Source organism: Uranotaenia lowii, chromosome 2, assembly GCF_029784155.1.
Source record: "Uranotaenia lowii strain MFRU-FL chromosome 2, ASM2978415v1, whole genome shotgun sequence".
Taxonomy (NCBI): Eukaryota; Metazoa; Arthropoda; class Insecta; order Diptera; family Culicidae; genus Uranotaenia; species Uranotaenia lowii.
This window is the reverse complement of record NC_073692.1, coordinates 105,941,395-105,967,396: the sequence shown is the minus strand read 5'-3', so window position 1 is coordinate 105,967,396 and position 26,002 is coordinate 105,941,395. Positions and strand designations below refer to the sequence as shown.

Here is a 26,002-nt window from a genome sequence, read left to right as displayed (position 1 = left end):
TGCTCTATGTTTCGTGCAGTAATTTCGTGGGATTTTTTTAGGGATTTTCGTCCCAGTAATTTCGTGTGAGTTTATGAGACGGTCAATGTATATTTGATATCCAGTTTAAGTGTGAAAGGCAAGAAAAGGAGTTTTCCATATAAACAGATCGATGCTATGCAATAATGTCTTGATTTTTAACCGATTGAGGCAAAAACCCTTCCACAGACGTTTCATTATACGATCAAGCCAATCTCGGTTGTTTTGAGTTTGAAGATAAAAGACCAAGAATCATCTTTTAACACTGTTGAATTGTTTATAAAATATTGTTGCCTTGAGCTTTATTGCAAAAAAGGCGTTGAACAGTGTTATGAAGGATTTTTTTTTTGATAACTTTTCCTTTCATACCAAAATGACAAGAACTTGAGGAAAATGTATTTTTTTTTCATTTTTGTCATTTTTGTCATTGTTTGTCATTTTTGTCATTGTTGTCATTGTTGTCATTTTTGTTATTTTTGTCATTTTTTGTCATTTTTGTTATTTTTGTCATTTTTTGTCATTTTTATCATTTTTGTCATTTTTGTCATTTTTGTCATTTTTGTCAGTTTTGTCATTTTTGTCATTTTTGTCATTTTTGTCATTTTTGTCATTTTTGTCAATTTTGTCAATTTTTGTCATTTTTATCATTTTTGTCATTTTTGTCATTTTTGTCATTTTTGTCATTTTTGTCATTTTTGTCATTTTTGTCATTTTTGTCATTTTTGTCATTTTTGTCATTTTTGTCGTTTTTGTCATTTTTGTTATTTTTGTCATTTTTGTCATTTTTGTCATTTCTGTCATTTTTTGTAATTTTTGTAATTTTTGTCATTTTTGTGATTGTTTTGTCATTTTTGCCATTTTTGTCATTTTTCTCATTTTTGTCATTTTTGTCATTTTTGTCATTTTTGTCATTTTTGTCATTTTTGTCATTTTTGTCATTTTTGTCATTTTTGTCATTTTTGTCATTTTTGTCATTTTTGTCATTTTTGTCATTTTTGTCATTTTTGTCATTTTTGTCATTTTTGTCATTTTTGTCATTTTTGTCATTTTTGTCATTTTTGTCATTTTTGTCATTTTTGTCATTTTTGTCATTTTTGTCATTTTTGTCATTTTTGTCATTTTTGTCATTTTTGTCATTTTTGTCATTTTTGTCATTTTTGTCATTTTTGTCATTTTTGTCATTTTTGTCATTTTTGTCATTTTTGTCATTTTTGTCATTTTTGTCATTTTTGTCATTTTTGTCATTTTTGTCATTTTTGTCATTTTTGTCATTTTTGTCATTTTTGTCATTTTTGTCATTTTTGTCATTTTTGTCATTTTTGTCATTTTTGTCATTTTTGTCATTTTTGTCATTTTTGTCATTTTTGTCATTTTTGTCATTTTTGTCATTTTTGTCATTTTTGTCATTTTTGTCATTTTTGTCATTTTTGTCATTTTTGTCATTTTTGTCATTTTTGTCATTTTTGTCATTTTTGTCATTTTTGTCATTTTTGTCATTTTTGTCATTTTTGTCATTTTTGTCATTTTTGTCATTTTTGTCATTTTTGTCATTTTTGTCATTTTTGTCATTTTTGTCATTTTTGTCATTTTTGTCATTTTTGTCATTTTTGTCATTTTTGTCATTTTTGTCATTTTTGTCATTTTTGTCATTTTTGTCATTTTTGTCATTTTTGTCATTTTTGTCATTTTTGTCATTTTTGTCATTTTTGTCATTTTTGTCATTTTTGTCATTTTTGTCATTTTTGTCATTTTTGTCATTTTTGTCATTTTTGTCATTTTTGTCATTTTTGTCATTTTTGTCATTTTTGTCATTTTTGTCATTTTTGTCATTTTTGTCATTTTTGTCATTTTTGTCATTTTTGTCATTTTTGTCATTTTTGTCATTTTTGTCATTTTTGTCATTTTTGTCATTTTTGTCATTTTTGTCATTTTTGTCATTTTTGTCATTTTTGTCATTTTTGTCATTTTTGTCATTTTTGTCATTTTTGTCATTTTTGTCATTTTTGTCATTTTTGTCATTTTTGTCATTTTTGTCATTTTTGTCATTTTTGTCATTTTTGTCATTTTTGTCATTTTTGTCATTTTTGTCATTTTTGTCATTTTTGTCATTTTTGTCATTTTTGTCATTTTTGTCATTTTTGTCATTTTTGTCATTTTTGTCATTTTTGTCATTTTTGTCATTTTTGTCATTTTTGTCATTTTTGTCATTTTTGTCATTTTTGTCATTTTTGTCATTTTTGTCATTTTTGTCATTTTTGTCATTTTTGTCATTTTTGTCATTTTTGTCATTTTTGTCATTTTTGTCATTTTTGTCATTTTTGTCATTTTTGTCATTTTTGTCATTTTTGTCATTTTTGTCATTTTTGTCATTTTTGTCATTTTTGTCATTTTTGTCATTTTTGTCATTTTTGTCATTTTTGTCATTTTTGTCATTTTTGTCATTTTTGTCATTTTTGTCATTTTTGTCATTTTTGTCATTTTTGTCATTTTTGTCATTTTTGTCATTTTTGTCATTTTTGTCATTTTTGTCATTTTTGTCATTTTTGTCATTTTTGTCATTTTTGTCATTTTTGTCATTTTTGTCATTTTTGTCATTTTTGTCATTTTTGTCATTTTTGTCATTTTTGTCATTTTTGTCATTTTTGTCATTTTTGTCATTTTTGTCATTTTTGTCATTTTTGTCATTTTTGTCATTTTTGTCATTTTTGTCATTTTTGTCATTTTTGTCATTTTTGTCATTTTTGTCATTTTTGTCATTTTTGTCATTTTTGTCATTTTTGTCATTTTTGTCATTTTTGTCATTTTTGTCATTTTTGTCATTTTTGTCATTTTTGTCATTTTTGTCATTTTTGTCATTTTTGTCATTTTTGTCATTTTTGTCATTTTTGTCATTTTTGTCATTTTTGTCATTTTTGTCATTTTTGTCATTTTTGTCATTTTTGTCATTTTTGTCATTTTTGTCATTTTTGTCATTTTTGTCATTTTTGTCATTTTTGTCATTTTTGTCATTTTTGTCATTTTTGTCATTTTTGTCATTTTTGTCATTTTTGTCATTTTTGTCATTTTTGTCATTTTTGTCATTTTTGTCATTTTTGTCATTTTTGTCATTTTTGTCATTTTTGTCATTTTTGTCATTTTTGTCATTTTTGTCATTTTTGTCATTTTTGTCATTTTTGTCATTTTTGTCATTTTTGTCATTTTTGTCATTTTTGTCATTTTTGTCATTTTTGTCATTTTTGTCATTTTTGTCATTTTTGTCATTTTTGTCATTTTTGTCATTTTTGTCATTTTTGTCATTTTTGTCATTTTTGTCATTTTTGTCATTTTTGTCATTTTTGTCATTTTTGTCATTTTTGTCATTTTTGTCATTTTTGTCATTTTTGTCATTTTTGTCATTTTTGTCATTTTTGTCATTTTTGTCATTTTTGTCATTTTTGTCATTTTTGTCATTTTTGTCATTTTTGTCATTTTTGTCATTTTTGTCATTTTTGTCATTTTTGTCATTTTTGTCATTTTTGTCATTTTTGTCATTTTTGTCATTTTTGTCATTTTTGTCATTTTTGTCATTTTTGTCATTTTTGTCATTTTTGTCATTTTTGTCATTTTTGTCATTTTTGTCATTTTTGTCATTTTTGTCATTTTTGTCATTTTTGTCATTTTTGTCATTTTTGTCATTTTTGTCATTTTTGTCATTTTTGTCATTTTTGTCATTTTTGTCATTTTTGTCATTTTTGTCATTTTTGTCATTTTTGTCATTTTTGTCATTTTTGTCATTTTTGTCATTTTTGTCATTTTTGTCATTTTTGTCATTTTTGTCATTTTTGTCATTTTTGTCATTTTTGTCATTTTTGTCATTTTTGTCATTTTTGTCATTTTTGTCATTTTTGTCATTTTTGTCATTTTTGTCATTTTTGTCATTTTTGTCATTTTTGTCATTTTTGTCATTTTTGTCATTTTTGTCATTTTTGTCATTTTTGTCATTTTTGTCATTTTTGTCATTTTTGTCATTTTTGTCATTTTTGTCATTTTTGTCATTTTTGTCATTTTTGTCATTTTTGTCATTTTTGTCATTTTTGTCATTTTTGTCATTTTTGTCATTTTTGTCATTTTTGTCATTTTTGTCATTTTTGTCATTTTTGTCATTTTTGTCATTTTTGTCATTTTTGTCATTTTTGTCATTTTTGTCATTTTTGTCATTTTTGTCATTTTTGTCATTTTTGTCATTTTTGTCATTTTTGTCATTTTTGTCATTTTTGTCATTTTTGTCATTTTTGTCATTTTTGTCATTTTTGTCATTTTTGTCATTTTTGTCATTTTTGTCATTTTTGTCATTTTTGTCATTTTTGTCATTTTTGTCATTTTTGTCATTTTTGTCATTTTTGTCATTTTTGTCATTTTTGTCATTTTTGTCATTTTTGTCATTTTTGTCATTTTTGTCATTTTTGTCATTTTTGTCATTTTTGTCATTTTTGTCATTTTTGTCATTTTTGTCATTTTTGTCATTTTTGTCATTTTTGTCATTTTTGTCATTTTTGTCATTTTTGTCATTTTTGTCATTTTTGTCATTTTTGTCATTTTTGTCATTTTTGTCATTTTTGTCATTTTTGTCATTTTTGTCATTTTTGTCATTTTTGTCATTTTTGTCATTTTTGTCATTTTTGTCATTTTTGTCATTTTTGTCATTTTTGTCATTTTTGTCATTTTTGTCATTTTTGTCATTTTTGTCATTTTTGTCATTTTTGTCATTTTTGTCATTTTTGTCATTTTTGTCATTTTTGTCATTTTTGTCATTTTTGTCATTTTTGTCATTTTTGTCATTTTTGTCATTTTTGTCATTTTTGTCATTTTTGTCATTTTTGTCATTTTTGTCATTTTTGTCATTTTTGTCATTTTTGTCATTTTTGTCATTTTTGTCATTTTTGTCATTTTTGTCATTTTTGTCATTTTTGTCATTTTTGTCATTTTTGTCATTTTTGTCATTTTTGTCATTTTTGTCATTTTTGTCATTTTTGTCATTTTTGTCATTTTTGTCATTTTTGTCATTTTTGTCATTTTTGTCATTTTTGTCATTTTTGTCATTTTTGTCATTTTTGTCATTTTTGTCATTTTTGTCATTTTTGTCATTTTTGTCATTTTTGTCATTTTTGTCATTTTTGTCATTTTTGTCATTTTTGTCATTTTTGTCATTTTTGTCATTTTTGTCATTTTTGTCATTTTTGTCATTTTTGTCATTTTTGTCATTTTTGTCATTTTTGTCATTTTTGTCATTTTTGTCATTTTTGTCATTTTTGTCATTTTTGTCATTTTTGTCATTTTTGTCATTTTTGTCATTTTTGTCATTTTTGTCATTTTTGTCATTTTTGTCATTTTTGTCATTTTTGTCATTTTTGTCATTTTTGTCATTTTTGTCATTTTTGTCATTTTTGTCATTTTTGTCATTTTTGTCATTTTTGTCATTTTTGTCATTTTTGTCATTTTTGTCATTTTTGTCATTTTTGTCATTTTTGTCATTTTTGTCATTTTTGTCATTTTTGTCATTTTTGTCATTTTTGTCATTTTTGTCATTTTTGTCATTTTTGTCATTTTTGTCATTTTTGTCATTTTTGTCATTTTTGTCATTTTTGTCATTTTTGTCATTTTTGTCATTTTTGTCATTTTTGTCATTTTTGTCATTTTTGTCATTTTTGTCATTTTTGTCATTTTTGTCATTTTTGTCATTTTTGTCATTTTTGTCATTTTTGTCATTTTTGTCATTTTTGTCATTTTTGTCATTTTTGTCATTTTTGTCATTTTTGTCATTTTTGTCATTTTTGTCATTTTTGTCATTTTTGTCATTTTTGTCATTTTTGTCATTTTTGTCATTTTTGTCATTTTTGTCATTTTTGTCATTTTTGTCATTTTTGTCATTTTTGTCATTTTTGTCATTTTTGTCATTTTTGTCATTTTTGTCATTTTTGTCATTTTTGTCATTTTTGTCATTTTTGTCATTTTTGTCATTTTTGTCATTTTTGTCATTTTTGTCATTTTTGTCATTTTTGTCATTTTTGTCATTTTTGTCATTTTTGTCATTTTTGTCATTTTTGTCATTTTTGTCATTTTTGTCATTTTTGTCATTTTTGTCATTTTTGTCATTTTTGTCATTTTTGTCATTTTTGTCATTTTTGTCATTTTTGTCATTTTTGTCATTTTTGTCATTTTTGTCATTTTTGTCATTTTTGTCATTTTTGTCATTTTTGTCATTTTTGTCATTTTTGTCATTTTTGTCATTTTTGTCATTTTTGTCATTTTTGTCATTTTTGTCATTTTTGTCATTTTTGTCATTTTTGTCATTTTTGTCATTTTTGTCATTTTTGTCATTTTTGTCATTTTTGTCATTTTTGTCATTTTTGTCATTTTTGTCATTTTTGTCATTTTTGTCATTTTTGTCATTTTTGTCATTTTTGTCATTTTTGTCATTTTTGTCATTTTTGTCATTTTTGTCATTTTTGTCATTTTTGTCATTTTTGTCATTTTTGTCATTTTTGTCATTTTTGTCATTTTTGTCATTTTTGTCATTTTTGTCATTTTTGTCATTTTTGTCATTTTTGTCATTTTTGTCATTTTTGTCATTTTTGTCATTTTTGTCATTTTTGTCATTTTTGTCATTTTTGTCATTTTTGTCATTTTTGTCATTTTTGTCATTTTTGTCATTTTTGTCATTTTTGTCATTTTTGTCATTTTTGTCATTTTTGTCATTTTTGTCATTTTTGTCATTTTTGTCATTTTTGTCATTTTTGTCATTTTTGTCATTTTTGTCATTTTTGTCATTTTTGTCATTTTTGTCATTTTTGTCATTTTTGTCATTTTTGTCATTTTTGTCATTTTTGTCATTTTTGTCATTTTTGTCATTTTTGTCATTTTTGTCATTTTTGTCATTTTTGTCATTTTTGTCATTTTTGTCATTTTTGTCATTTTTGTCATTTTTGTCATTTTTGTCATTTTTGTCATTTTTGTCATTTTTGTCATTTTTGTCATTTTTGTCATTTTTGTCATTTTTGTCATTTTTGTCATTTTTGTCATTTTTGTCATTTTTGTCATTTTTGTCATTTTTGTCATTTTTGTCATTTTTGTCATTTTTGTCATTTTTGTCATTTTTGTCATTTTTGTCATTTTTGTCATTTTTGTCATTTTTGTCATTTTTGTCATTTTTGTCATTTTTGTCATTTTTGTCATTTTTGTCATTTTTGTCATTTTTGTCATTTTTGTCATTTTTGTCATTTTTGTCATTTTTGTCATTTTTGTCATTTTTGTCATTTTTGTCATTTTTGTCATTTTTGTCATTTTTGTCATTTTTGTCATTTTTGTCATTTTTGTCATTTTTGTCATTTTTGTCATTTTTGTCATTTTTGTCATTTTTGTCATTTTTGTCATTTTTGTCATTTTTGTCATTTTTGTCATTTTTGTCATTTTTGTCATTTTTGTCATTTTTGTCATTTTTGTCATTTTTGTCATTTTTGTCATTTTTGTCATTTTTGTCATTTTTGTCATTTTTGTCATTTTTGTCATTTTTGTCATTTTTGTCATTTTTGTCATTTTTGTCATTTTTGTCATTTTTGTCATTTTTGTCATTTTTGTCATTTTTGTCATTTTTGTCATTTTTGTCATTTTTGTCATTTTTGTCATTTTTGTCATTTTTGTCATTTTTGTCATTTTTGTCATTTTTGTCATTTTTGTCATTTTTGTCATTTTTGTCATTTTTGTCATTTTTGTCATTTTTGTCATTTTTGTCATTTTTGTCATTTTTGTCATTTTTGTCATTTTTGTCATTTTTGTCATTTTTGTCATTTTTGTCATTTTTGTCATTTTTGTCATTTTTGTCATTTTTGTCATTTTTGTCATTTTTGTCATTTTTGTCATTTTTGTCATTTTTGTCATTTTTGTCATTTTTGTCATTTTTGTCATTTTTGTCATTTTTGTCATTTTTGTCATTTTTGTCATTTTTGTCATTTTTGTCATTTTTGTCATTTTTGTCATTTTTGTCATTTTTGTCATTTTTGTCATTTTTGTCATTTTTGTCATTTTTGTCATTTTTGTCATTTTTGTCATTTTTGTCATTTTTGTCATTTTTGTCATTTTTGTCATTTTTGTCATTTTTGTCATTTTTGTCATTTTTGTCATTTTTGTCATTTTTGTCATTTTTGTCATTTTTGTCATTTTTGTCATTTTTGTCATTTTTGTCATTTTTGTCATTTTTGTCATTTTTGTCATTTTTGTCATTTTTGTCATTTTTGTCATTTTTGTCATTTTTGTCATTTTTGTCATTTTTGTCATTTTTGTCATTTTTGTCATTTTTGTCATTTTTGTCATTTTTGTCATTTTTGTCATTTTTGTCATTTTTGTCATTTTTGTCATTTTTGTCATTTTTGTCATTTTTGTCATTTTTGTCATTTTTGTCATTTTTGTCATTTTTGTCATTTTTGTCATTTTTGTCATTTTTGTCATTTTTGTCATTTTTGTCATTTTTGTCATTTTTGTCATTTTTGTCATTTTTGTCATTTTTGTCATTTTTGTCATTTTTGTCATTTTTGTCATTTTTGTCATTTTTGTCATTTTTGTCATTTTTGTCATTTTTGTCATTTTTGTCATTTTTGTCATTTTTGTCATTTTTGTCATTTTTGTCATTTTTGTCATTTTTGTCATTTTTGTCATTTTTGTCATTTTTGTCATTTTTGTCATTTTTGTCATTTTTGTCATTTTTGTCATTTTTGTCATTTTTGTCATTTTTGTCATTTTTGTCATTTTTGTCATTTTTGTCATTTTTGTCATTTTTGTCATTTTTGTCATTTTTGTCATTTTTGTCATTTTTGTCATTTTTGTCATTTTTGTCATTTTTGTCATTTTTGTCATTTTTGTCATTTTTGTCATTTTTGTCATTTTTGTCATTTTTGTCATTTTTGTCATTTTTGTCATTTTTGTCATTTTTGTCATTTTTGTCATTTTTGTCATTTTTGTCATTTTTGTCATTTTTGTCATTTTTGTCATTTTTGTCATTTTTGTCATTTTTGTCATTTTTGTCATTTTTGTCATTTTTGTCATTTTTGTCATTTTTGTCATTTTTGCCATTTTTGTCATTTTTGTCATTTTTGTCATTTTTGTCATTTTTGTCATTTTTGTCATTTTTGTCATTTTTGTCATTTTTGTCATTTTTGTCATTTTTGTCATTTTTGTCATTTTTGTCATTTTTGTCATTTTTGTCATTTTTGTCATTTTTGTCATTTGTGTCATTTTTGTCATTTTTGTCATTTTTGTCATTTTTGTCATTTTTGTCATTTTTGTCATTTTTTGTCATTTTTTGTCATTTTTGTCATTTTTGTCATTTTTGTCATTTTTGTCATTTTTGTCATTTTTGTCATTTTTGTCATTTTTGTCATTTTTGTCATTTTTGTCATTTTTTGTCATTTTTTGTCATTTTTGTCATTTTTGTCATTTTTGTCATTTTTGTCATTTTTGTCATTTTTGTCATTTTTGTCATTTTTGTCATTTTTGTCATTTTTGTCATTTTTGTCATTTTTGTCATTTTTGTCATTTTTGTCATTTTTGTCATTTTTGTCATTTTTGTCATTTTTGTCATTTTTGTCATTTTTGTCATTTTTGTCATTTTTGTCATTTTTGTCATTTTTGTCATTTTTGTCATTTTTGTCATTTTTTTTAATTTTTTTTTTATTTTTGTCAAGCTCGAAATAAAAATGATAAGGTAGTTCAAAATTTGAAATTTTATTTGGAATGAGACAATAGCAAATTAAATAAATTCTAACTGTATTCAAGAATTTCTGTAACTTAGTTTAATATTTTATCACAAGTTTCTGACAAACAACTATGATTTGATTATGATATACTTAGAAGCTTGCGTAATGCGACGCTCAAAGAGTAGGGATAAATAAAATGTGCATAACTTTCGTTATTGAATATATCGATTGCACCATCACTGTTTTTTATGTATGTTGCATCTCGTTAAAGTCACTTTTTCACCTCATCAGGCCGCGGCTATCTGTCGCCCTGCGTTTATGTTAATAGAATAGTGATTCAAAGCGCCATAATAAGTCATTGGTAGCCGATAAAAAGGTAGTTTTATGCTTATTTTGCATACAGATAGGTGATTAGTGATAAAAACCGGTAGTCACGCAGTCATCAAATCCGCAGTGCCCCAATAAAAATCGATTGAAAACAAGTCGTTGTTTTTTTGTTGTTAAACAAGTGGAAAAACAAACAAATAAAATTAATTATCAACTTATGGGAGTGGAAGTTGTTTTAAGTTTTTAAAAAATCTCTTGACTTACAAGGCTCAAAAATTCGTGGTTTACCCTTTGTTTTCGAGCTGGTTTTGAAATGATTTTATTATGGTTGAATTTAATAACCATCACCTTAAGCTGTTTATGCAGTTAAATGTCATCGGTATGGCATCGTTCATTCACAACAATTAAATCAAAAGTTCCACAAAACAAGATGAAGAAACTTATTAGATTTCTTCAAATTAGAATTAGATCTCTTCAAAGAAACATGAAGTTTCACTGAGGTCCTGTATGTGGGTTCGTTAAAAAAATAGTTGGTGTTATCAACAAGCTGGAAAGATTTTTTTAAACGAAGATTTATCATTTCTCTTTAAGACTAATAACTGAATATAGGAGAATAAGAACCACACAATGTGCATAGAAGTTCATTAGAAAACACGCACAATTTATTTTACAAATACATAAATATAAGCGTTCATTAAAACTATAATTTCTTATCTAATTTCTCGTTTTCTCCCCGTTTCAGATGACGGCAGAAAACGGGTACGTTTGGTTCCTACCGGTTTGGCTGTCAAATGCCTGGAACTGGAGCCAGGAAGGCCGATCGGTTCGTTCGACGGTTCAGTGTACCCCGCAGGAAATGCTACGGGCCATCAATGGACATTTTTCCCTGTCGCATGCGCCCTTTGCCGACGACAGCCATCTGCTGAGCATACACGGAGGAAACACCACAGTCGGTGATTGGCGCCAGGATTACGAGATGATTCTGCGCAATGGAAGTTTGATTGCATCAGATTATGCCGGGTATGCTTACGATGCGGTTTGGGTTTATGCACTGGCCCTGGATCGGCTGATTAACGAGGATCATTCGTATTTGAGCGATTTGCATTCGGTCAAGACGACAAAACGATTGATAGAGGTGATCGAGGAGACGGATTTCTTTGGCGTTTCCGGTAGAATTCGGTTCAATGAGGAGGGATCTCGGTATACGATCATCAATGTGCTGCAGTGGATCAATGGGACGCCAAATGTGGTTGGAAGTTTTATGCCAAATGTCACGGAGGATGAGTACCGGTTAGTTGGAGGAACGTTGACGTTGAATCAATCTGCAATCATCTGGATGACCCGCGATGGACAGATCCCGGAGGATGGTGCATTGGTGTGTAATTTGAGTGGATTAGCAAGGTTTTTCGGCACCGATTGTGATGGAGCTGTTCTGATATTTACCGGAGTATTATGTGTTTTTGTAATTCTGATGGTTTCGTTAGCTTCGTTTTGTTTCTTCCGTATCCGGTACGATCGAAAGATGAAAACCTCAGCGAAGTACTTGCAGAAGTTTGGCATTGATTTGCTTTCGCCTTCGTCCATACCGTTGAACTCGTTAGATAAGTGGGAGATTGCGAAAGATCGTGTCGTGATCAATCGTCGTTTGGGAGAAGGAGCCTTTGGAACTGTCTATGGAGGCGAAGCGCAAATCGACGGAGACAATTGGACTGCAGTAGCTGTGAAAACGCTGAAGATCGGATCGAATACAGAGGATAAAGTAGATTTCCTCTCTGAAGCTGAAGCCATGAAACGTTTCGATCATACCAACATTGTGAAACTTTTAGGAGTATGTTTACAAACTGAACCAGTCTACACTATCATGGAGTTTATGTTGTACGGAGATCTTAAAACATACTTATTGGCTCGAAGACATATGGTCAACCAGAAGCAGACCGAGGAGTCCGACATCTCTCCGAAACGTTTGACCATGATGGCGATTGACGTATCTCGTGCTCTGTCTTACCTAGCAGAGCAAAAATTTGTCCATAGAGACGTAGCTTGTCGAAACTGCATGGTCAATGCTCAAAGGGTAGTCAAACTAGGGGACTTTGGAATGGCTCGATCAACCTTCGAAAACGATTACTATCGATTCAATCGCAGAGGAATGCTCCCGATACGATGGATGGCACCGGAATCCCTTGCCCTGAACTTATTTACCGCTTCTTCCGATGTTTGGTCCTACGGTGTACTTTTGTACGAAATAATCACCTTTGGTTCGTTCCCTTTCCAAGGAATGACAAACAATCAAGTGCTCGATCACATTAAAAAAGGAAATTGCCTAACAATCCCACCAGGTGTTAAGCCTCAACTTGAAGGTCTCATGAAAGCCTGTTGGAATCCCGACTACAAAAAACGACCCAGTTCTTCAGAAGTGTTCGAGTTCATCTCCAACTATCCAAGGCTACTAAGTCCCTGTCTGGATGTTCCGCTCTCTTCAGTTCAAATGGCCGAATCTGATAGCGATCAGTTTGAACTGCTACCCGGGTTGCACAAACGTAAAGATGAACCCATGGCCGACCTTCTGGAGGGAACTTCTCAGATGAACGATCTCAACCAAACGTCCTCCGAATACACTGGCATGAACATGCCCCGTGGAATAAACCTGAACGACCTGAACGTCAACACCGACTTCAGAGACACAAAACCCCCTCAAACCTCTGCAACACAGCACAGTCGAGCGACCAACGGTTCCAACACCTTGAACGTGTACAATCCTGTAGAACCTCTTCTTCAACGAGACTCGGAAATCTCCAGAAGCAGCAACAGTCTGCTGCGTTATGTTCCTATGTTTGGATTCGGTAAGAACAAAGCACCAATCCTCATCACCCACAGTAACGGATCGGTTACCATTGGGCATCGCAGTACCAGTACCAGCGTATTATAGCATGATCAATCGCTTAAAATCGATCCACGATCCACTGCCTCTAATCTAAAGCTAACCCACGACATCCCGATTCGAAAGAATTCCTGTTGAACAGGAAAACCTTCCACAGGTGCTTTTATCGTATGACGTTGGATTCTTGCATTTAATTTAGATGACTTCTACAACACATTTTTTTCGGAACATACGCAACAGTACAAACATAATGCCGTCCATATAAGTAGAAATTTTTCAATAGTTTCCCAACCCAAAATCTGCAGGACGCAAATCAAATGCCCTGTCGAAAACCACCCAATTTACGTTAAAGCAAACGTATTGTTTCAACAGCAAAAAAAAGAAGCCAACAATCAAAATAAATGGCCAGAATCAACTTGGATAAATTTCCAAAGAATCGCAAATACCTCAAGGAAAAACTATAAGCGAGAATCAAAGTTAGCGCATTTATCGCCCATCCTAATCGACACTGTCAAACAGAAAGGTTTTGTAACTTATTTTCGCGCATTTAAAATATCGAACCACCAACCCGTTAAGATGATGCCTATTTAGTAGTTAGTCAAAGAGCGAACATCGAATCGAAAGATTAAAAAAACACAATCAAAGACTGAATAGTGCTAAGAGCAATAGAAAAGCAAAGCAAGAAATATGTAGATAAAAAAAGAGAGAGTTATCTGTTATAGGATTAATATCAATCTACAATAGTGAAGTGCTAGGATATTGCTATGAAATCTCTTACCAGTAGCACCTTATTTATATACATACATATGTATCTATGCTGTATTGTTGAATAGCTAATCGAAGCCGATTATGTCTAAGTTATGGGCAGAAACACCAAGCTACCGTTTTTTTCTTAAGATAAATGAAATAAATGAAATTAGAAGAAAAAACAAGCCAGTGAGTGATTATTTGTTACAAACTTAAAGAAACTACCGATAATATCACATCATTATTTCCCATTTCGAAAAGAATCTTCTATACAAAGAGTTTAATCCTTTCTGTCAAATATTATCGTTTAAGCGTGTACCAAAGTTTATCTTTGGATATTATTTTAACCACCCGTAACAGTTTACTTTAGATTTTACTAAAGTTTCGAAAAAGAAATGCCTCTATAAAAAAGTAGATCTCTGTTTTCGGCATAAGTGACGAAAAACATTTTCTGGATCATCCAAAGCAACCAAACGTTCCATTTATCCTTAATATGTGCTCACTGAGTTCTATTACTGCGAAGGATTCTCAAGGAAATGCTATCGAATTCTTTTGAGTGCTTTAATGTACCGTAAAACGGGGTAACATTGATCATCGGGATAGCTCTGATCAACATGAAATTTTTCCACATATTCATCAATAGTTGAGTCTAAAGCTAAAATATTTCAAAACTTTTTTCAACGTATGAAAAGTTATAAGTTGGATTTCAAATTGGGAAAAACTTGGTTTGTTTTTTAAAAAAGTCAAATGTTAGTGAAAACGTAATTTCAATACTTCAAATATCTATCTTTTCTAAGGCTCCCAAAAAACACCCTTCCTGATGAAAGCAAATTTAAAGTTGTCTAATAAATTTCTGCAACCATGTTTTACGTTCAAATCCCGATTAAATTGTCAGCCTCGCAATAAAATTTCAGTTGAGAAAGTCTAAGTGAAACTGACAATCAAAATTCATTGATAGAAACATACTTTTGAACCTCTTTTCAGAAATCAAATTTCATATGATTGTGTTAACTTAAAATATTATACTATCAAGTCAACATTCACCGCCCAGACCCCATTTACCGCCCAAAATCCCCCTTTTCATGCTAACTATAGTCAGAAATAAAATATTTGGTTTTTCGTTTCCGGTCAAATTATTGAATTCGAAGCGTGTTAGCGAACTAAGCATTACTGTGTTCCTAGGGCAAAAAGGGTTCTTGTTCACTAGATAGTACCTATTTGATCTAAAATCGACTTGAAACGATAGTTTTATTTTCGTAGAATAGATTTGCATAGAAAATTTTGAAATTTTTTCAATAGTTGTTATTTTTTGAAGCGTTTAGTGATGGGCGGTACTTGGTGTATAAAAAAAGTGTTGGTTCCTAATAACCGGTCACGCACAATTTCTTGTTTTTAACGCATGTGTTGTGTCAAATGTGTAAATTGTAAGAATCATTTAGTTTGATTATGTTAGAAATGATGTTTCATCGCTGAAAGTAACCGGCTACTTGAGGCTGTTTGCCGGGAATCATTTTGTCAGTCAACGCACTTTGTTAAAATTTGTACAAAATTTGTGGGAAAAATTTCACAAAATGTATTTTCTCATGATCCAAAATATGGGTTTGACAGCTCGTTACATGGAAAATACTAAAAAGAACAGTTTCCAGTTGTTAAATAGTTTTTCCTTAATAAAATGTAGTGTTTTCTTAATAGATTTTTCGACGAGTAGTTCAGATCCCAGAATGGGAACACAGTCGACATAGGAACAAATGGACTTCGCAGCGAAACCTTGAAGCTTATTGTAAGAATAAAACAGATCTGCCTTTTTGTTACTGGCTTCCGACCTAACCAGACGTGTGTCGTCTCATTTATTTAAAATACAAGAAACCCCTTTTATTGTGTCCCTAATAATAAGTGATAAATTCAAGACTTGATGGGTTACTTCAGAAAACATTATCGACACCCGAAAAAGTCTTGTGGGCGGTAATACCATACCACTGACCATACTGACTGGACACTCGATTTTGTTTTCTGGATAATTTTTCCAACAGTACGCAATGTCGATTCCAGAGTGCGCATCGATCGATTTGAAGAAATGCTATCCCAGTTAGGAAATGCCACCCAACTTTAAACATAAAACACGCAATTTCTACGATAAAATCGGGCTAAACAGGACCGTTTTTCTTACAGGGCATTTTTCGTCAAATTTTTCAGGTTCGTCACCTGCCGTCGGTATTGCGAACCTGCAAAATCTGACAACAAAAAATTAGACAGAAAATGGTTGAATTTTTGTTCTAAGTGTCATGTCAGCGTGGTCAGTGGTAATAGGGCCAGTTGAACACCCCAAAGTTTAGTTAATTATTTTGAATAGCGTACATTTTTCGCATTCCACTATTTTTTTTATTGCAAGCAGAGCAATTTTGAGATGTATTGGAAAAGAAATCGAATAAAAATCTGTCGTCGTTTTTTTTTATTACACATGTTTGAAGTTGAAAAACCGCTTAACTGTGCGGTAGATAGTGACATGATGGTAAACCAAGTGGCTTCAGCAATTAAAATTCGCAATTTGTATTAGAAAATCGCCCTAAAAACTCCAAAAACAAATAAAAAAAATTGTTTCAAGATTAAAAATATGAAATAAAATCATAAAACAGTATCAATTTCCCTTGAAAAAATTCAGAATCTGAAAGCAGAATCACTATTAAGATATGGAAGAGTCTTATAAATTAGAAATTTATGTAAGATTTTTTATTCCTTTAAATCAACATTCAACATGAATTCAAAACAATAATTCAAAATCAGAAATCAGTTGAAGGTAAATGAAGGAGATCAAATTTAAACAGAGTTCAAAAATACCGGGTTTTCAATTAAAATCCAGAGCACATAAATAGGTTCAGTCTTCTAGATAAAAATTCTTAATTAGTCTACAATTAAAAAAAACAGCTCAAACTCAGATTGAAAACTAAATGGATAGTCTGTATAGAGACAATTTTTTTTCTTATTTTTTTTTTCATTGAACTATCTCAAACATTAAGGAAACTTAAGAGCAATGTACAGTACCCAAGTAACAATTTTAGCTTTATTATGGTCAGCAAAATATCGTTTGGACTATCGCATTAATCTTCATAAAAAGCTAAAGCGCATTCTATAACATCACCTGGACTCTAATAAAGCCAAAATCAGGCTATTTGGCCCTACCCTAGAAACGTCATCAAGACATATAATTGTTGGTCATAAATGTTGGTCACCAAAGCTTTTAAAAAGCTATTATAAAACATGTTAGAATTTTTTGTTTTTTTTCGGTTCTGTCAGTTCTCGGAGTTTTTTTTTATTTTTTCCAGCAACCATAATGGTTGATGAATGATGATTGCATTATTCAGATATGATTTGGTAAAATTAATAGCTAAAAATCCAATGTTTTAACCATATATTGAGCTTCTTTTCTATTGCCAGTCAAGATTTTAGGTAAAATGTATATGAAATAGTATCTTAAAATAAATGCGCCTCGTCAAATCTGATGGTCAATCATGATGGAATTCATGGAAAAAGGCCTGAAAAAATATTTTTCAATGCTTGCATTGTGAATCCATCAACATGGCGTCATTTTGTGCCCTTCGATTTTGCAACCAACATGGCGTGAGTCAATTCATAGTTTTATTATGGTTTAATGATGACCCCAAAAAAAGCTACGATTTGACGTTTCTCTCGCAAGCCAACCAATTACACGCTTAGGATGAGTTCCTCATTTCTGAGTTGTTAATCATTAGTACAGTAAATGAGGACAGACTTTTTTAATAAATAGGGATTGGTTGTGAATGACCCGTGGAATAAATCATGAGTTGAAGTCAAATTTCGTTGTCTGACGCCATCTTGAAATCCAAGATGGCGGCTTTTGCTGAACTTTAAAATGTTGTAAATGACTTTAAATCGCATGAAACCTCAACAATATGGGTATTGAGTGAAAGGGCTCAACGAGTAGAAGTCGAATTTCGCTTTGAGACGCCATCTTGAAATTCAAGATGGCGGCATCCGCTCATCTTTTAATGCTGTAAATGACAAAAAGTCGCATTAAACCACCTCTATACGGGTATTAGGTGAACGGGCTAAACTAGAAGAAGTCGATTTTTTTTCTTTCCGACGCCATCTTGAAATCCAAGATGGTGGGGTCCGATAAACTTTGAAATGCTGGTAATCACTGGAAATCGCATGAAAGACCCACAATATTGGTATTTGGAGAAAGGGCTAAACTAGAAGTCGTATTTTGCTATCGGACGTCATCTTGAAATCCAAGATGGCGGCTTTCACTGAACTTTAAAATGCTGTTAATCACTGAAAATCACATGAAACTCCCACAATATGGATATAAATTGAAAAGGATCAACGAGTAGAATACAAATTTCGATATCAGGAATCCAAGATGGCGGCTTCCACTGAATTTGAAAATGTTGTTAATTACTAAAAATAGCATGAAGCTCCTACAATATGGGTATTGGGTTAAAGGGCCAAACGAGTAGAAGTCGAAGTTTGCTATCAAACGCCATCTTGAATTGGGGTATTGGGTGAAAGGGCAACACTTAAAGCATTTCAGAGAAACGCGAAATAAGATATTCGACTTCTTTCGTTTAGCCTTATTATCGAATACAATATATTTTGGGGGTTTCATACCTTTTTCATTCATTTACAGTATTTTTGAGTTCTGCTGAAGCCACCATCTTGGATTTCAATATAGCGCCAAAAAGCAAAAATTAACTTCTTATAGCTTATCCCAATTCAAAAATATCCATATTTTGAAGGTTTCATGCGATATTCAATGATTTATAGCATTTTAAAAGTTTATCGTAAGCCGCCATCTTGGATTTCAAGATGGCGTCAGATAGCGAAATTCGACTTCTACTCGTATAGCCCTTTTACCCAATACCAATATTGTTTGGGTTTCATATCATTTTTAGTCATTTTCTACATTTCAAAGTGCAGCGGAAGCCGCCATCTTGGATTTTAAGATGGCGTCAGACAACGAAATTTGACTTCTACCGGTTGATCTCTTTCAACTTATACCCATATTGTAAGGGTTTTATGCAATTTCCAGTCATATACAGTATTTTCAAGTTGAGTGGTAGCCGCCATCTTGGAATTTAAGATGGCGACGGACAACGAAATTCGACTTCTACTCGTTTATTACTTTCACCTAATAACAATATTAATAAGGTTTCATGATATTTTCAGTTATTTACAACTTTGAAAATAAAAGCGGAAGCCGCCATCTTGCCATCTTGGCGTCAAGCAACAAATTTTGTTCCTCCTATTTGAACCCTTTCACTCAATACCCATATTGTAGAGTTTCATTCCACTTCCGGTAATTCGAAGTTTTCATAGATATTTATAATTTTTTATTATTTCAACTCAAAATCAACACACAGAACTTATCAAAAATGTGTAAAAATGGGAATTCCTATTCAAATATGTGCTATCTAATCTGAGCGTGTCCTGTTTTGACGTCTTGATCGAGAACTGTCACTAAGTTTTATGGCGGTTTAATAATCAGGCACTGAGTGCTATTATAGAACATGCAAAAAAAAGCTTGGAGCAAACTTCTATGTTTGTGTTTTATTATAGTTTAAACGTAGCATTCCTAACTCTTTCTAAATAACTAAAACAGTATGTTTAATGGAAGATTTATGAGAGTTTTCAAAACTATCTGAAAACAGATGATCGATTCAAGAATATAAGCATTTTGCATGACCATAATAAAACCGTCATAAAACGAGCTGCACAAAAAAAGCCATAATAAAACCATAATAAAACATCGAAATGCTAGTTGGCTGAATCTGTGTTACTTGGGTATCGTTCATAAATGTATAGAAATTAAAAGCACGCGCACTATCACTTCGATTTTGAACTTCAATAACTTTTTACGCTGATAATATTTTTAGATCAAATTTTCTGAGTTGATAGATCAACTATCACATTATTATAACACAAAATTTGAATTTTCTAGAATTTGTGTGACCTGAGATACAGTAATTCTACGAAAAACGGACTTTTTGGACTTTTACCATTTAAACTGCAATATCTCAGTAACTACGCTACATTTTTTACTAAAATTTTGCAGAGTGATTGTTGAAATATTAAGTTAGCATGTCTGAAGTTTTTAAAAAGTTCTATTGAAGGGATCAAAAGTTACGAGAGGTACAATATTTCAAGCATGAACCTAAAAATGCGATTCCTATAGAATTTTGGACGATTCATGAGAATAATATTTTTCCCATCAAAAAATCAGCCAAAAAAATTCTGACAAAAACAATGAAGAAAAGAAAAAATGGAATAAATTATCTTTTTGTGTTTTAAAATCAGAATCTTGCGAAATTGTTTTGATTTTTTGTTTGGAATAGATTTACTGGTTGTTAAACAGAAAATAGGATTTTTCTATGGAAACATTCGTCCAAAATTCTATAGGAATCGCATTTCTAGGTTCATGCCTAAAATATTGTACCTAACGTAACTTTTAATCCCATCGATAGAGCTTTAAAAAAATTCGAGCATGCTAGCTTAATATTTTAACAATCACTCTGCAAAATTTCATTAAAAAATGTAGCGTAGTTTCTGAGATATTCCAGTTTGAATGAAAAAGTCCAAAAAGTCCGTTTTTCGTAGAATTACTGTATCTCAGGCCACAATAACTCCAAAAAGCTCAAATTTCGTTATATAATAGTTTGATAGTTGATTTATCAAAAGCAAAAAAAAATATCAATAAATATCATCAGAGTTAAAAGTTATGGAAGTTCAAATTCGAAGTGACAATGTGCGTGCTTCCAATTTCTATACAATTATGAACGATACTGTAATTGTGTCTCTAAAGAAAATAAAAATGTATTATTTGTAATAAGATTTAAAACTCTCTGGAGTAAGCTTTGTACTTGAATTTAGAAAAAAAAAAGAATTAAGAAAATTGATCAAATGATGGAAATGCTAGAATTCTATTTGATTTTCAAGGCATTGAGACATAGCAATTTCAAAACTGTGAAATATAGAATTTATCTCACGGAAATGAAAATATTTTCTTTGCATCATTCGTTTTTTTTTCAATTGACAAAAAAAAGTATGCAGTTTATTTTATGAAAGGAGAAAAAAAATACCAAAAGATTTGCCTTATGAAAATTATGATTTTACAAAGTATCGAAGTCGAAAGTCGAAAGTCCAAAGTTTGAAGGTTTGAAACGTAACCTCAATTTTGATGTTCAGCTTAATATCTTAAACTTTCATAAATCATGATAACATATAAGTAAATATATGTCAATTGTATAGCGTGCTATCAGAAAAATATCTTAAGTGTAATAACTTGTTATCCCAAGGTTCAAAGGTGTGAGGTGTAAGGTTCAAAATTTTATCAATTTAAAAATTTGTGTCTGCTTCAAAATAAAAAAAATCTGAATACGTTGCTTGCTAGAGTTTCCAATAATTTCTTGAACTGTTCTAGCCAAGGTTATGTTACTACACCGTCGTTTATTGTAAAACATAGCATCGAATATATGATATGAGAAACACTGATAGCCAGAATATAAACCGCAAAACCACTGTACCACTGAAATCATCGCACAAGCTGGTGCCGCTCTCTCGCAAATGCACCACTCTCAGCACCTCAACTGTCATAACCAGTTCCGCAAAAAACGTGCAAGTAGGCAAAGCCTCAATTTACGGTCGACGAAATAAGTAGCCCAAAAAGCGATTATAATCTTGAAGCCACGCGATTTAGGATCCAGGTAACACACACTGAGCATTCATCAGGCACGAGATTGCAAGGTCGCTACACAGCGAGACAAGCCGATAGTCACGCTACACATGGCTGATTTCTCGACCTAAAACACCTATTGAAGTTCAATAGCATCACCAAGAGAGGCTAACTCGATAGCGGAACACCCACTCGAAGACAGATCAACATTGACAATCCAACAACCACACGGTGGCAAGTGGCAAGCCTTGCATGTATGGATGCCAACAAGGGCTTACAAGCATAGGAATCAACATTGCAACTCGAGAAGCATATGCTTACTAGCAAAAGAACCACATAAGGAAACTATCGAACATCAGTTGACGCCATCACTACGGTCACTCAAGACACTTCGGTCGCTCTATCTAACGGGAAGAATCGCGCATAAGGCCATTAAGCGGCAGTCCAGTTTCGTTCGCATCGAGGTGCAACATTGGTACTGTACGAAAATCAAGAAGGTCCTCGTCAACGACGCAGGACCTTTAAAATAAGGCCTGATTTTCGCAGGGACACAAAACGACATCATTGCATGAAATCAACATAACTCAGCTGATTGCCAAATTCCATCATCCAGTCTCTGTGGGAGAGAATAACGCCTACCAGCGTACCCGACTTGCGGATAGAGAGGAGAGCCAAATATCATCCAGCAGCAACAGCCGACCGCTTCTTCTGTGAAGGAATTTATGAAGCCCCATCTTTGCATGATTGCATGTTAGTGGAAGGAGAAAGAGAGTCACGTACGCATGATCTGACTCTGAGCATGGGCGATGCTGTGGCGGAGATAGTGAGTGCTAGTGTTAGTGCGAAGAGAGCGCAAAGCGAAGATTGTGCATTTTTAATGCTTGTGAAAGGAGTGCATGCAGAGGTTGCAGCATACGATTCCGGGGCCCCGTCGACGTTCGAGAGCAGCTGATCAATTTGTTTGTAGCGGTACCAGGTTTGGCTAGATTTAAGCATATCCAAATGGCATTGGGCCAACACAGTTTTCATCATAAAATATTAATTGTCGAGCTTTAAAAAGAAATAAGAATGCTTATAGCAAATTACACCAAAATCATTGAGCTTAATTTTTGCGCAAGATAAAACGTTTCTAGTCGCTGACTGGACTTCAGGCTTTCAGCCTTAGAGATATAAATCGTTATTTGAACTGAGTCAATTGCGTGTCGAGTCTTATTACTCCGGGTAAGGCAATTTAGTTACAGTTATTCAAATCATCAAATTCATCAGCTATGCAATGTTTTTTGAGATTTTTTATTTTCATCCTAGGGTTTAACAGATTTTAAATTAGCAGTCAAAAACCGAAAATATCATTTCTTTGGTTCAAGTTAGGTTTGTGCGTGGTTTGTTGACTTGAAATGTACCATCAACTGGGGTAACATGCAACACTTTTCAAGTTCAATGGCTTTTAAAATCTTAATGCTAACAGATAATCATACCTCTTGTGCATCAAAAGTTTTAAGGTGGATGAGAAACCAAACTTACGTAGTCAGAAAAATTATTGGTTTTACCAGTTTTTTTTAAATTTACAAAAACATGCGATTTTCACTCTACTAAGAAAAAGGGGTAAATTGCAACAAACTCTGTAATTAATGAAAAATCAAATGAAAACGTTTGAAAATTTAAAGTTTTTGATACATTTGTGATGTAATAAAACATCAAGCACCAATTACAGTAATTTTTGGTTAAGTTCGAATTAAATTTTACATTTTTTCTGTCAAAAATGTTTTTTAAGAAAAAAGTGTTATTCTGCTGCTTACATTTAGGGGTTAAAAATACTACAAAATATTCAATAATCTTAAATCATGTAAATAAATCTTAGGATGCATGAAATTTTAATGTTAACAAACGCATAATGCAAAACAATCATATCCCAGCATATGGAAACGCGATTTATGAGATTAAGTTCTGATTTGCATTTTGTTGCATTTTGTCCCAGGTCAGTTAACTGAATTTTTCAAATATTTATTAACAAAAATTTGGTGATTGTCCGAAAAATATTTATACACCAACAGTGTCGGTATTGGATAATGAAAGCAATATAAAGTTTGTAGCTGATATCATTAAGCCAATTCGTCGTACGAGGCAAAGTTTTTAACGGCATCGAAAAATGTAAAAATTTGTACATCTATTGCTCGATTTTTTAAATTTTTAATGAGAATCAAAAACTTTAAAAAACTCTTCAATTTGTAATTATTCAATGGTAACTTTATTACAGTATATTGAAATAAAAATTGAATGTATGTTGTGGTATACAAATGTTGCATCTAACCCTGCTTTTGCATGATGCCATGTTTGACGGTACTGTAAGAATTATGGAATGTTCAAAATCCAGAGTTCTAAGGCTATGATCATTTAGTATCCGGACACTTTATTTCGGTGAAAGCTACGTTAATACAGCTCGGACTATCTTGCCTATTTTTGATAGATTTTTAAGTTAACGTGTGTTTGAGATATTTACGATGCAAAAAGACATGGTAAAAATAATTTTGCACAAATTTGCTCCTTTAGCGCATTTTGCGTCTCGAAAATTCTTCATTGTTGACTCAAAAACTCATGAACTGTTGATTTTTTCTGATTTTTTTTCGAACCAAATGGTTAAGTAGTATAAGTAGCCACTCTAGGATCCACACGAAGTTCAAACCAACCATCGGAGTGCAACCCATGATCTTAAATATGGTAAGAAGTCTATGGTTATTGGGGATAACTGAATGCAGACTCCTTAAATAATGCAAAAAATCCATTTCCGGCAGGCAAAAAGTGCTGCCTTACTAGTACACACCAAGTAAATAACTAATAATGATCAGTTCCAAAGATCGCATTCTGTGCATCCGGTTTTTACGCAATATGACAGATGTGTTCTGATGGACAAAAAAATGTATGTTAAAACCGGATTTAAGAGTTCAAATTCTTCGAGATGCCTACTCATGAAAAAGTTCCAACCAGATTCCAATTGGTTTTTGCAGGTGAGTTTGTGTAAAATATCATGATTTTGCAAAGGTTTTGCTTCTGTGGAAAAAAAAAATAAATCAATACATGACTGAAAAAAGTGTGCAAACATAAAACAGAGATTTTATGAAAAAGTCAGAGTATTTCTTGAAATCAATGATAAATTTTTTTTTTATATTTTTACATTAAATGTCATATTAACACCTTCATTTCCTCCATAGAATGTTTTTCGATAAAATGAATAGATTTTAAAATACACACTTTTGTAACTGCCCGGATTCCAAATGATCATAGCCTTAACAACCAAAAAGCCATGGGAGGTGTAAAAATTTAAAAATTTCCATACAAATTCCGTCCAAAGCTTACAGTGCCACTGCAGTGGCCTTATGTTACATTATCTAGCGGGTTTTTGGCGAATAGTTTTTGTGTATACATAGCTATATGCTGAATTATAAATTCTGGATTATTTTCTACTAGGGGGCTTCCCTTCCTATTTTCAGATTTCATATATTTTGAACTTTTAGGTATGGTTTTGTTAACCGTTTTGAGCAAAACGGTTAACAAAAAATATCTAAAGGATTATGGGAGGTGTAAGGATGCGCACATTTCTTATTTTGTCATCTTGATCTTTCGAAAATTTTCAGCAAAACTGGCCACTTTTTATATACCTACCCAAAGTAAAGTAAATTTGGAAAACGTTGCTACAAATTTTTGAAAAACCTCAGTTTTGATGTAAATTTTTGAAAAATCGCGATGTCAAAATCACAAATGCGCGCACCCTTACATCATATTTTTGTAAAGTATCGCAACGCTAATGTTATTTCATTACTAGAATTGGTATGTAATTACCTTCCTGGTGAATATAAACTTATTAAGGAAATCTCGCGTTAATATACTCAAAATCTGGTGCAAAGTTGAATTTAAGTCTTAAAAAATCTAAGAAATTGTAAATTGCCCAAAGTTTTGAAAAATTCGCTAAAAATTCTGTGTTTTGTTTTATGAAAATCTACAGATGCAAAAATGTGCCATATGACGTCAACTTTCCGATCCTCTTTTCAAAATTTATATGCTGTTACTTAAACAATTTTTACGATTCATTGGTTGAAAAGTACGGTTTTTCCACCACTTTTTACCTTTCTTGGTCATGATCTTAAAAAATACCTTATTTGCTACATATATCTTCTAACTTCAGCTTTATTGGAAACTAAGTGAATTTTTTTAGCATTCCGTAGCTGATCTACAGTCCTTTTTCCGAAACATGTTTTTTTCGGATTTTTTTAGACTTTGAATAACGGAAAATTGAAGTGTTGTAGGTGAATCATGGCTGAGAAACACATTTGAGTTACATTGCGAGGTTTCCAAAACTATAAATTTTGTAAAAATCGTTTGGGAAACAAGAGAGATATATGGTTTTTTGTCATGAGTGTCAAATTAAAACTCCAGGGACTGTAACGGGTAAAAATTTCACGGACGGATGAGGGTTAAATTTCTGTTGCTTAATTTATCAACCTCATCGGTTAAAAGTGATGTCCTTTTCTGTAAGAACATAGGATTTGAAATTTTATAGACGGATAGACAGTTATAAGTAATGGAAGATGGTGAAAATTAGCGAATGGA

The 26,002-nt window shown here is 30.6% G+C and overlaps 1 protein-coding gene across 1 annotated transcript in view; it reads left to right on the top strand.

Annotated features, from left to right (window-relative positions):
- The window catches only part of LOC129749824 (uncharacterized), a 110,141-nt gene extending 96,320 nt beyond the window's left edge, over positions 1-13,821 (top strand). The window contains exon 7 of the mRNA XM_055744914.1: positions 10,813-13,821. Coding sequence (XP_055600889.1) covers positions 10,813-12,996 — 2,184 coding nt within the window. The 3' untranslated portion in view covers positions 12,997-13,821. The remainder of the gene's footprint in view (positions 1-10,812) is intronic.
- The last annotated feature ends 12,181 nt before the right edge of the window (positions 13,822-26,002 follow it).